Below are 14,067 nucleotides of genomic sequence, written 5' to 3'. Positions count from 1 at the left end.
ATATGATGGCATTGATTTTTAAAAACATTTTGTTCCATTCTCTTTACTTGAAGTTAATTTTTGTATTTTTATTTTCAGGTCCTCTTCCCATACTGCCAAGACCCTCCCCTTTTGATATTCAGCCACAAGCCTATGCACTCATTCCTATCCAAAACCTGCCATCCAGTTTTGACATGAGTGCACAGACTTCCACATCAACAGTGCTTCAGCTTGCTACACCACCACCAGTCATGGCCACCTGTCTTAGCCCCAGTATTAATGAAGGTAGGAAAATGTGTAAAGAAAAGGAACAGAAAACTTAGGAAGATACCATTTTACATATGCTTCTTAAAGATGAAGGTTCTAATTTAGGCAAATTAAAGAGAAGCTATAATAATTGCATAAGGTTAGTTTGAATAGTCTACCTAGATCAGTCTGACTTAACTGTTAACAGTCATGAGCCAGTTCAACTATAGACCAGCTATTAAAATTCACCCTTTGGAGTTTTCAAAACGATGTCTACATATTGTGGAGTCTCAAATTCACTAATAAAGGACCTAAACCTTAATTTTCTTCAGATGATAGTTTATATTAATAATGCCTTAGCCATATTAGTGTTTATGGTATTGGACTGGTAATTATTTTACTGAAGACTAAATTTTCAATATTAATTTCCATGTTCACATTTTTGCAGATCCGTACCATTAGCTGAGACTGGTTACCAAGGTCATGTGTTAGACTGGTCACTATAAATAGGCTGTAAGCCAGACCAGTCAGGTGTAAAGATAACTTACAATAATGAAGGAATGGACAGCCTTGCAGTAAATTAAGGACTGAGCTGTAAATTGAATGGGATCTGCTAACATTTTTAGTGTAAAACATGGTATATAAACTGCTGGGTTGCATCTGAGATGTGATTTTGAAAATCCCACTAAAATTAAAACTTTTGTGAATGGTTTTGTAATCTGTGCAGGCATAATCAATGCTGATTTGGTTGAACTATCAGTTTTTTTTTTTTTTTTCATAAATATCTAATCTTTTCAACTCAATGAACAGGGTTCGCACACTACCAGGAAATCAGGAAAAAGTCAGGTGAAATGATAATTTTTTTCCTGACCATGAAAGGTCCTTGAATTTCGCAAATATTGATGAAAGTCAGGAAAAACCCATGAATTTTCTACCACCACTTGACGCCAATAACAATCACGTAATTGAGTCATAACTAAACTGATCGTCGTGAGTTAAATTTATCGAGTTCTAACCAGAATATTTGGAGGGTGCAGTATGGATTATTTGGGTGCTTGCAATAAACATATATGCCGAGTGAATCCAAATGCTTGGTGGATTAGATTCATCTAGTAGACTTTTATTTTCATACTCACTCGATATCCGTATCTTTCGTTACATAGAAGGTATGAAAACCAGTCTAGCATCACAAGAGGCCAACATGGTTGTGGCAAAGCATAGCTGCATACCGGATGGCCAAGCAAACTTAAACTTTGTTAGATTGAGTGATACATGCATGAAATTGATATTAAAATTACTTATTTTCTCAGAAATTGTGAGTATTAAAATCGTTATGTGTCTTTAATCTGCTGAAATACAAGATAAAACTATGGCATTGATGAAATGTTACCTGGTACTCGCAATTTGCATTGCTTGTCACATGAGTACATAAATCTAACAACCCACATTTTCAAATATAGAGAAAAAAATTTAAAAAATATTAAATGAAAGACATATGTTGGTTGTTATAAAAATAGAAAAATGAAAGAACACAAAATTCTCCATATATATACATTCTGAGAACAACTTCTGGAGTTTTCTTGTATCATGTGACTACCACTTTGACACGTACTCTCTACTTGATACATGAGACTGGCCATATCTGGTTTTTAAAAAAAAGTATCATGACTTTCATTTAATATAATTGAATTTCTGTATAACAACTTTAAAAAGGAGTTTGTTGTTACCATGTGATTATTGGACTCCCGATGTCATCATTTGAGATTTGTGAAGTCATGTGACTAGTAATGTAAATGGCGAGTACAGGATCAGGTTTCATCTATGCCATAGTTTCATCTAGTCTCTCGTTGGATTAAAGACATAACGTTTATAATACTTGCTATTTCTGAGAAAATAAATCATTTTCTAACGGTTTGATGTAGGTATGAGTCAATGTAGCATAAGTTTCAATATGCTAGGCCCACTGGTAAGCGACTATCATATGTCGCTATGCATGGTGGCAACAAATTCCAAATTTTCGATATGCAATTTTAATGACCCCACACCCCAACCTAAATGTCCAAATATGAAAAATGGGGGTGGGAATATTTGGAGGAAACCCGGATTAGAAAACAGACTGCTATTCGTTTTAAGCCACATTTGTAGTCCAAATTATTGAATCTCAGAGCTGAAATGAGACAATGTCATCCCTTGTAGTATATATTAAACAACAATACGAGCCCTTGTATCAATACAGGCTTGGGTACTGGTTTAACATATTACAAGAAGACAAGTTGTTTCTTCAGAATAGTCAGTCCTTGTTTATACAACAGTTTATAATTTTTAAGGTCTTTTCTCAAAATTTAAATCAACCCATTTGAAAATGTTTTTTAAATGATCAATTTTTAACCAGATCGTCATAAGGAGATTACGTTGTTTGGAAAATCTAGTTTAGGATTTTATTAGCACAGATAAATTTAGGGTTAAACTCTTTTTGTTATAAGATTTTAATTATTTGTGTTGATTGTTTTTTATATACTGTAATAGGAAATGTTTACTTTCTAAAAGATTCACATATATATATATATATATATATACACACACACACACACAGATTTCATGACTGTTTAGATACATGAGAATTAATTCCTAGGTCATCATGCGCGTATGTCTGCTACATACAAGTGCATATAACACCAAATGAGTAACATAATTTTTTGGTGATGTGTGCTTAATTCTTAGGAAATTTGGGCTTGTTTGTGCACGCAAGGCAATGGAAGCCGTTTACTTGCGGCCCTGGTTTCAAAACTACATAGAGTACGAATTAAAAATTCTCTAACCTGTATGATAGTATTATTTGTATTAAAATATTAATTCTGCCTACTATCATCCAGCATTCTTCTCTAGCTTATTTTTGGAGGTCCTCAGTAACTCATGCCCTCTCTTATAGAGTGGTCTGTGTTTTTGGACCCTGATGTGTGCGAGTTATCGAAGGAGAGGTTTATTTTTATTTGTTCATTTTTTCTTTTTTTTCTCATTTTATTTAGAAACCAACTCAAAGCATACTTTATCAATTTTTTTATGTTTTGCTTACATGGAGATAATCATGTAACTGCTTCGTGTCTTGAACCTCAAAAAACTTTAAAACCTTGAAATGCCTGTTTCAGGAACCCTCACATTTTAAAATTTAATTTCACTTCTAACCCTGAACATTGCTTCTAACAGGCTATGGTTCAATGTGGCAATTTTATGGGCAGTATTTTTTTGGGGCAAAGATATATTAAGCCTTTAAACTTGGTCACTTAAGCACTTGATAATGTTCTGCTGTTCTAACTTTAATCTTAAGAATGATTATGAGTAAGGTCAAGGTCCCTAGTTTGATGTTGTGATGGACTGTGGACAAGTAAAATAAAACACAATTGGATTTATGCTGACCCAGGATGACATGAGATGGCCTTATTAGTTTGCATCAAGAGTTATGAACTTGCATCAGCTGATTCATGCTATGATTGATATATAATGGTTGGTTCGTGGTGTGGCTAATGAGAGGATCCTCTGTGCTGCAAGTAGCCTTATGCAGACTTTGTTTCTTCTTAGCTGTTCATGTTGGACTTTCTAGCTGTCATTGTTAGGATTACATAATATAGACTGGTAACTAATATTAGCAAAATACTGATAGATATTTGTACAGGTAAACATGTCTGTTTATATAATCACACAGTTTGCATACCCCACCACAGATGTGTTAGGGGCCCATAGTTGTACCTCTGTCTGTCCATTGGATTATATGTTCCTATAGCCACCTAAGTTTTGTGTTTGGGTAACTTTTTCAGGCACTGTATTGGGGCATTTCTTTTCCATAAACGAAATATATGGTCATCTTTTTTACATGTATCATATCTTTTCAGTTTCCAATGCAGTTGCTTCCATTCAAATTCCTGGTGCATCGTATACAAACAACTCTGCTGCTACTGTTACAAAGGGTTCAATAAAACTTGCAGGCATCACCGCCAAAACACAACCCACCCACAGTCACGGTAGAAGGAAAGAAATAAACATTGTCAGGCAGGCCTGGCTTGATGCAGAACTACAACTAGAGACACCTTTAGAAGGCAAAAGTGCTATCCTACATGATCCACTGGAGAAGGAAAAGTCCACTAGTAAATCGGGACGTGGTAAAAGAAGTAGAGTTAATATTGGGCTTCCAAGGCCTAAGATATACAAAGAAAAGACACGTAGTGACAAAAGAAAAGAAAAGGAACAGGCTTCCAAACGTAGACGGATGCAAGCTGAGAAGGACTTGTTAGAGGACAGTTCAGACGAAGAGGAAGTAGGATCTGCCTTTTTATTGAATCTTGAAAAAGATTTTACAACACCCATGAAAAATATTCTTGATTCCATTAATGACTCTAGTCATTCATTGTCTACATCAACTCCAGTTAAAGATGAGGAATGTGGGCCTTCACCTGATTTTGTATCCCCTATAAGGGGTATAACTCCTTTAAGATCGAGTACACTCTTTGATGGAAATTTTCTAGATACTCTGAAAGATTCTGATTCTGACAAAGGGCTAAGCTTTTCTCCAGAATTGCATGGTATAAGAAAATACTCACCAAAAATTTCACCAGGAAGTTCAAGATCTCCGAATTCCTCCCTGTTGGATCTCAATGTGCTTCCTTTTTTCTCATCACCTGACAAAGGGGATGTCATTCCAGAAGAAAGCAGTGTTAATGGACAGAATCTTTCTCGCTTTTTAGCAGAATTCAACATTGACCCTAGTCTTTTAGATACAATTAGTGATGAATTACCTCATTTCAGTTCAAATTCTTAACAGAACCTTGACAATAGTTGCCTAAGATATTTAAAATTTGATTTTGTGAATTTCCTTTACTTTATATGCTCCAGTAAAACAATCAGCCCATCACAAACATAATAGACCCATGTTTGATGTTGCATAATGTACAGTAAGAAATAATTACTTGAGAAGGGGTATCTATTTCAAAAGAAACATGTTTTAGTGATGCAGTTTTAAATAATCTCAAAGGATGCTGCTTGCAAAGGGTTTATGTAAAATAAAAATTGCAACATTGAAAACCAGTATTAATCTTTTGAAACAGTTACCACATGTTCAGACCTTCCAACCCTTATGATTTTGCCATAAGTCTTATGAAATGACATTTAAAATACATACTTAAGGCATAAAAGAAAAAACTGCAGGAAAATGATTGTTGCTGAAAAATACGGATAATTGCTTAATCCATGTTTGATTTGGATCTGGGTTTCATATTAGAATTAGTGGAATTCGTCAGGGAACCAGGCTAATTTTACTGCAGTACCTCAGATGCTTTAAACTGCAAATATTTATTCATGCAAAGCACCTGCATGATCCAACCATTGATTATAGAATTTGTTTTTAAAAAAATGGTGTCCAGCAAGCAATGCATGTTGAAGACAAAAGGGAATATAAGCCTCTTAAAAGGTGTTAATAATCAACACAGTAGAATAAAAAGGAATATTCAGTTTCTTGCGAATAAAAGCCGGAAGGTACACAATTACATTTATTGGACATCACATGCCAATTTGAATATGTCTCATGGTGGGAGATATCATTGCCATCATCTTGCAAAATGGAATAAAATTCCAAGAATTATGTCAAGTTGAGAGATACCACAAGCCATTGAGCTGTATTGGGTTTGGAACTGAAGTTTGTGCAGCTGTACTAGTGATAAATAAGGTCTACATGTACTTAAACTTTTCAGTTGAACATAATGTTTACTGTCACTGCATGTTTCGAATAACGAACTTTTAAGTACGTTTTCCAGCTTTACAATATAGCAGTTTATGATCTTTTGTTACAGCTTACTGAAAATGGGTCAAACTTACAGAAAAAAATCAACTTCCTTACTGAAACAGTCTTGTCAGGGTTGGCAGGTCTGCCTGTCATGACATTTTTCTTATTTGAACATGAAAAAAACCACAACAAAATTCAGCCATTTTAAACCATTTGCACATTATTGACAGTCCTTCAGCATCGAAACATTTAATTTAACCTTTTGCTGTGTACCATATATACTCACTTTTATAAGTCAAGTCAGACTGCAAAAAACAATGATCCTGATCTGCCATAGCATAATGTGCAAGCAGACTAGGGTCTATACTGTTTGCTCTACTGAATACTCCTTACAAAATGCACAGACCAAGATCTGCTGGCAAATTATGTGATGGCAGATTAGGATCTGTGTAGTGTGCAGTTGGATTTATAAGTGATTACACATGGTACTCATGTGTTGATGTTGCCACTTGATGTCATACTGAGCAATTGCTGATGATTACATTTGGCCATAAGTGGGATATGCTGCAAGGAAACAGGTGCATGTTAGATGTGTAATTTTATATGAATAATGTAGACCTTGAAAAGCTAGCATATGCCAAGGCTGACTTTATTTTCTGAACTTTGGGAGGGGAGGGGAGGGGGTTATGCTGTCATATTTACACAGAGACATCTTCCTTCGCTTATTAACAGACTTGTTTGTCTGCCTGGTAAGTTTCCTTTAAATGGGTGATGTTATCATGTAACAGCTTTCCAAAAACTTTGCTCTGATCTTTTATCATGTATCAAAAATTTTGAAATTTGACAGACTTCTCTTCAGCTTAAAATAATTTATAATATGAGCAAAAATAAAATAATAGTGAAGTTATTTCTGTTCAGAATTACTAAACATTTCCTATATTTTAGTTCTATTCAAAGGAAAAAAATCCACATGTTGCCCCACTCTGTTTAACATGTAACTACTTAAACCAGACCTTACTTGATAGGCCTTTCATCACAGGTAATTAATCAATGTGATTGCAATGTTTGACATGTTAGAAAGGTCATTTGGTCTAAACTCTGGCAGTCGAAGTTGAAATGATATAATTAGCTCCATCTGAATAAAATTACAAATTATGACCTGGGAATTTTTTTACATGGGTAATTTGATATAGTGCCATTTGATCACATTGGAAAATAAAAAACTTAATTTACAGTTGCTTCAAAAAACATTAAGCTTGATTTCAGTATTGCATATCATGTAGTGGATACATTTCTGCATAGTTTACAGCATTTTCACCTGCTACATCTCATTGATCCACATCATTCCACACCAGTCCTAGGTATATATATCTATCTAGCCAAAACAGTTCTTTGAACAAATGCCCCTCTTCCAGATCAAAGAGGTACATCACAGAGGAAGCAAAATCAGTTGACCAATGAGAAAAGTAATTACATGACCTGGTAGGTTTTCAGTATGCCAACTTCTGTGATGTCTTCAGTGCTTTGACATGAAGAAAGACTTGTATGTGAAAGGTTTAATTAGGAAACTTGCTATAACTGTTAATGTAATGAGCAATCTTAGTACAAATATATCTACTTTCTCAAACATTTTATTTCCATTCATTTCTCTCTCTCTCTCTCTTTCTTCTGCATTATTTACCCTGTGATCTTGCCTATCATTTTAAATCATGAATCATTTTGTAATTTTCAAATTTCATCATTGCCACCTATAATCCATCACCAAGCAAATTGTTGCAGTAAGATTTGATTGTTTCAGTGGTCTCACTCTGAACTCAATGCAAAGTGTTGGGGGTAAACAAAGTTCCAACTATTTCCACAACAATTTGAAAAATGTTTCATTGTCTGCTATTTTCATACCTACAATTAATTTGATGTTAGGGTACTAAATTATACAAGAATTGCTAGTCGAAGTTTCCTGTAAAAATGTCCTGTTACAGTATTAGAACCATTTAATGGTCAAAGCTATATACTGTGCATTATCACAAATTTGAGACATCAGCATTTACCACAGCATAAGTAAAGATTATGACCTACAAGCTCGTCTTTCATATCTAGGTTTAAATTAGCCATAAATACTCTTCTTTTGGCATATCTTGGGGTGAATTTATTTCTATGATTCTTCTATGTTGATATGCTGTTTACTATTTATTTATTTATCTATTTATTTATACTCTGCATGAAAGTCTGTACTAGTATATTTTGCATTGGAAGTGTTTGCAGTGCACAGAGCATGTTACTGTAGATTTGAGAGAAATGAACAGATATTTAATCTCTGGAGGGGGAGAAATTAAGAATTTTGCTGTGGTGGAAAGGTATGGATTTTCCTTGGTTACATGTGTAGAGAAACTGTAGGTGAGGTAATAATGTGTGCTCCTTGAATGGCATTGTTTTGAAGAAACTTTGAGTGTCATGGGCTTATGTAAGTAGTGTTTTGATACATAATCCACTGTATTAGTAATTAAATTACTTTTGTTGATTTTTATTAGTATGACTATTGTGATAATTGTGTATGCTTTATTTTGTATGCATTGCATACTGTCAAATGCAAAAGGATGAATTATATAAAAATAAAAATGCATGAAATATAAGCATTTTGAAGTATTTTACTCAGGTATTAAACCCTCTTGCATTAGCTAGGCAAATCTATTTTTAAAAAAAATTATTACATACCCCTTTACTCTCACATGGCCAATACAGTGTTCGATACAGATGTTCAGTCTGTGAATTAATATCACACACCCAGCCTAGAACAATGTTTACAACTTTAAATATTCAATAATAATCCATTTATAAAATATTGGGAATGATTTCGTTGCTATACATTTTAAATTATTAAAAAATGTCATGTTTGTAATTTTAAGAAATGCAGTCATGTTTTATAACTATTGATTTGTTTGTCTTGGATGTCTGAGAGTTGACTTGTGTGATCAGTGACCAGGTGTCAATAAATATCAGACTGGGACCTCCAGGTCATGCCCTGGGGTATCTCCCTATCCTTCTTAGACTTGGTCACTGGGTAATGACCAAAAACTACTGTGGTCACAATCATGTGACCATATATATACTTATTGAGTGTGAAAAGACAGATTTATCATGCAGCTGACATTGGCCTTGAGGGTCCATACTTTGTCATTCATGTCATAGCTTGGAAACTATTGAGACTTTTGCTGGAAGAACCATCAACCCATGGGAAGTTAATGGCAAGCTTTCTCACATGCCCACATTGGTAGAGTCGAGACTTGAACTCATTGAGACATGTGTATATACCTTTTTTTGCCAATTAAATAAAGGAAGATTAAGTGCAAAATGACTTTCAAGGAAAATAAAAGATTACATTTTTCATGATTCTGTCATTATGTAATAATTATTAGCAGAAGAAAGTTGCATACTTTAATTAATAGAACCTCAGTGCTTGCAATTGCTGATTTTGTCTTAGCTATAATTAAAAAAAAACAAGTTGTCAAAAATATTTATTTTATGTTGGTGATATTGTGGTTTTTGAAAATGTTATCTTTTGGGGCACTATTGCCTTGATTATCCTTAATCTTTCTATATGAAATTCCCTTAGTTAATTGTCCTGTTTTAGCTTGCCAGGAGTAAAATGCTGGACATCTTATTCTCATCCCCTGCTATTGCAGCTGACAGATTTTCAGGCAGAATGCACATGCGTAAAGTTCTTGTACAACCTGATGTGGTTTAGTCTACATCACATGAGGTCACAACTGCATTTTGATTGGCACATCACTATGGTGATTTTTATGATATTATCACATACATGTTTCACATAACGTGCAATTGTCTTTGGGGATTAATTTCAAAGCTTATCTTTGTTGAATCACATCTCTAAGTTTACTCTGAATTCTTCAGTGTCAACCAAAATTATGTACACTATTTCTAAGGATCCAACTGTTTTCAACAGATACCTTTCAACTGCTCCGGTGGCCTAGTGGTTATAGCATCCGCCTCAGATGCAGGAGATTGTATGTTCGATCCCCAGCCGAGTCATACCAAAGACTTACAAAAATGGTACTAACAGCTGCCTCACTTGGCGCTCAGCATTAAGAGGTTAGTGTTAGGACTGGTCGGCCTGATGTCAGGATAATGTGACTGGGTGGGACATCATGCTACATGTCTGTGGCATGATGCCCCAGTGCTAGACAACACTATAAACTGCCACACTGCAGACATCGTTGCGATATGACTGAAAAATTGTTAAAGCTACGTTAAAAATCCAAATCACATCACAACACACTTATACAGGTAAATTGTAAGCAACGGTACAAGCTCCCGTGATTTATCTTCGACATTTTAGTCATTGTAATTTGACTTATTTTAAGTCTTCTACTGTTTAGTGTAGTATATTCATTTTCTGAGGTACATTGTGAAGTTCTGTTCGAAATATATTCACAAAGAATTTCCAAAATTTTATTAGGTCCACTGACACACTGCCTGTGTAAGCGCAAATCGCAATTCACCCGCTATCCTACTTTTGAACGTTACTAAGGTGTTATTAGGTATCAATCGAACCCTCGTGTGTTTCCCTCGTGAACTTACGACCAGTTTTTCCCATCAATCGGTGAATTAGTCTAAAGTAAACTATCTTTAGCACCTATTAGAATAGGGAAAATGAATTTTGCCCAATTAGACAATACCGGCTTCTGAAAGTGCAATTCTTTGGTATGACTCGGCCGGGGATCGAACCCACGACCTCCCACATCCAAGTCAGACACTCTAACCATTAGGCCACCGGAGCGGTTGTGTACTGTATAATAAATAGTATTATATAGTACATCTAAGCAACGATACGAGCCCCTGTGAGATAAACTGGACAAACAAGGACAACATTGACCCGAGAGAAACTCGTACGAAGTAAGTAGATATAGACAAATTTTATGTAAAGTCGGTGTTGCATTACATAATAGGAACTATTAGCTCGTTTGAACTATTTTACCGACTGTAAAAGTACTATACTTTAACAATCAGACATAGAGTACTTACAATCATGTTTTTCTTTCTTTCTAAAATGTTTTTTTAAGTGTTAAAATATACATGCATAATGGCTGGTCGATACACACTTAAGCCCCCCCCCCCCCCCCCCGGCCCCGTTGATAATTTCGGATTTAAAATTCAATCCAGATAAATAAGTTGACATGAGTATAATATACTCTATGCTTACATACAGTGCTGTAATAGTATGGTTACAAAAATCGCTGGCCGATAACATCCCTAAGATACCATTTACGTGCATATACTAGGACTGACTTCGCACAAGATAATAAGCACGCATAAACGACAGAAAATTCATCTATAACCATGTGTAAGCGACACCAGCCAACATTTAGGCCATCAATACAACATTTTGGGCAGTCATATAGCTACAAGTATTATGAACAACTAAAATCTAAAATGCTAAGCACGCAGCTGATTAAGGTAGGTTGCAGCAGCAAATTGCTTACTTGTGTTTTCACATGAAGTTTTTAGACAGTAGCTCCCAGATCATGTCTTAAATAGGGATTTAAAACTTGAAATCTGAGGGTGTTCATAAATTATGGATGAGAGAATTCGATAATTTTGCTGCTGCATAACTAAATAACTAGGGGCCCCGAGTGGACGAGTGGTCTAAAGCGCTCGCCGTTACGGATCACTGCCATTTCACCTCTGCGTTAGTTCGAGTCTCAGCCTCGGCTAACGTTGGTATGTGAGAAAGCCTGCCAGTAGCTTCTCGTGGGTCGGTGGTTCTTCCCGGGGTTTTCCAGGGTTCTTCCTCCACTAATTATACTGGCCGCCATGTATAGCCTATCTTGTGCTGAAAAATGGCGTTAAACCGTACAACAGCAACAACTAAATAACTAATTGTAGCCCATGCCTGGATGTTCTTACCTCTGGGTTCTCCAGTGTTTACATACCCACAAGAGTAATTTTTTTTTTTTTAATAACTGCCAGATCATTTAAGTATGCTGGACATTTCTTGTTTAAAATTTTGATTACTTCACAGTGCCAAACACAACCACCCAAAGTCACAGTATGTTATTGCTACAATGCTTCTATAATTATTTATTGTGCCTAGCGACCCTACAAGTCGTATATATAGTATATATATCTTTATGTATGTACACTGAAAGGTAGTATTTAATGCTGAGACTTGTGGGGCTTGTGTTAACACGAGGCACACTTTTCATCTTTCATGACACCAGAATTGATCACAAATTACAATTGATGTGCATATGATAGTTGCAGAAGCTGCACCAAGACTAGCCAGCAGCAAGTCTACAAGCAGCCCCTAAAACCACACAATTGTAATTATATTTTGTGAGTAGAATCGTTTTCTTATCGATTTCATCCCGAAGTTTTTGCTCCGCGTCAATTATATTTTCCCCGTTGGTAATTTGAAGGTCTGGCACAGTTCGTCTGTAAATGTAGTTATTGTGGAGATTAATCGCTCGACAAGCTGGCCTTGTACGCGTAAAAGACGCGCATTCACTCATTTCCATCGAGCATTTTTTTTTTCTTCACTGGTACAACAGTCATGCAATGATACGAAATGTCTTTATGTGAAATATTTAAGTCGGGCGATTGTGCGTTCTTGGGACCTGGCGCCACGTTCATATTAGAACCATACTGATTACGCTTTTGCAGTTGCTTTTTGACGCGAAAGATCGTTTTCATCCAAGAACTGTTATGCTGACAAGTGCGTCCTTGCTGAGTATCAGTTGCGATCTTTTCTCTTCTCAACTGAGTCATTGTTGGCGTAACATAATAATATTGGTAACAACGAGGAATGTAACCGGGGTGGATTCGGCGGTGAATTTAACTTCATCGTTGTAGAAACAGTCTTTATCTGATTTCACGCCCGATGGTGACGTCTCTCTTTGCCTGTCATTATCATATTGCATGTGGGAAAGATTCTATAAGACCGTAATTTTTGATGGCACACATTACTGCTGTACCATTTAACCAGTTGTAATTTATGAATGTTGTTACTGTATCACAACCACTTCTAGTTCAGGTTCAGAGAAACAAGTACGATCTGGACTCTTGCACCTTTAAGATGTGAAAGTTAGGTATAGTAAAGTCGTGTTCTTTAGTAGTGAAAACAAGTCCGCCATTTGCTATGCCATCAGTGGGGTTTTTCTCCATTAATTTTGCTGGTTAATGTTCATTTATCTACGCTCTATGAAGTTACTACACGTATTAACTGAGGGTAGGGCTGATACCACATGGGTGTCCCTTGCCTCCACGTACTGTTTCGTCGCATCATCATCGACACAACTTTCGATACATTTGATAAATTCCACCGAACACACCAGCGTTCTGATTCCCTGCTTTTGAGTGATTTTGGCCAGTTTGTTAACGATGGCTCAACATGGCTTGAAAACAACATCGTTCTTGTCCACACTGGATGTTCTAAGTTGCCAGTTTGATCTTGAAAATTACAAGTTCTGCCGTATCAACGTCAAGATAATAAGTAGACAATCATTTGTCCTTGGATGAAGATTATATTTTATATATATCAACTATAAAATAGTCTTTACAAGTTACATTCAGCCTATAGAACATGTTGCTAGGTATGGAGTAATTTTTCATATAATTGTATGTTAAGTTTTACAAAACTTGTTGGGTTTCCTAATTTCTGTTACCTAGTTTATGACCATAGATTCGTAACAGAAGTTGAGGGTTCGCCAGGGATACGAAATTCAGAAATATTTAAGATAAATTCAAATTGATTTGGAATTTAAATTTATTTTGTTTCAGATTATTTTGGGGTATATTCATTTCACATACTAAAACAACATTCTTTCATAATGTCATCTAGAGTGGAAAGTTTTGTTTCCAATCCGAGTGTTTTAGCCGCTATTATCTTTCTCACATAAAAGCGTCTTTGTTAAAACAGGAAATTAAATGTTTTGTTCTAGTATTTTGTGGAAAAAAGACATTTTTTATGCATGTGCTTTGTGATTAATTAGCAGGTCTCTATTTAGCTCTGAAAAGAAATTAAAAGAATTAAAACAAATTTAAAAAGCCCAGATGGA

The 14,067-nt window shown here is 35.5% G+C and overlaps 1 protein-coding gene across 2 annotated transcripts in view; it reads left to right on the top strand.

Annotated features, from left to right (window-relative positions):
- Window positions 1-8,625, top strand: part of LOC149785099 (uncharacterized) — a 40,999-nt gene extending 32,374 nt beyond the window's left edge. For both annotated transcript variants that reach the window (XM_089978862.1, XM_089978861.1), the window contains exons 7-8: window positions 79-264; window positions 4,113-8,625. In XM_089978862.1, the coding sequence (XP_089834988.1) occupies window positions 79-264; window positions 4,113-5,035 (1,109 nt within the window). In that variant the 3' untranslated portion in view covers window positions 5,036-8,625. The remainder of the gene's footprint in view (window positions 1-78; window positions 265-4,112) is intronic.
- Window positions 8,626-14,067: the final 5,442 nt, after the last annotated feature.

Source organism: Sinohyriopsis cumingii, chromosome 13, assembly GCF_028554795.1.
Source record: "Sinohyriopsis cumingii isolate HCF-2022 chromosome 13, ASM2855479v2, whole genome shotgun sequence".
NCBI classification, from domain to species: Eukaryota; Metazoa; Mollusca; class Bivalvia; order Unionida; family Unionidae; genus Sinohyriopsis; species Sinohyriopsis cumingii.
This window is presented reverse-complemented; position numbering and strand designations above follow the sequence as displayed.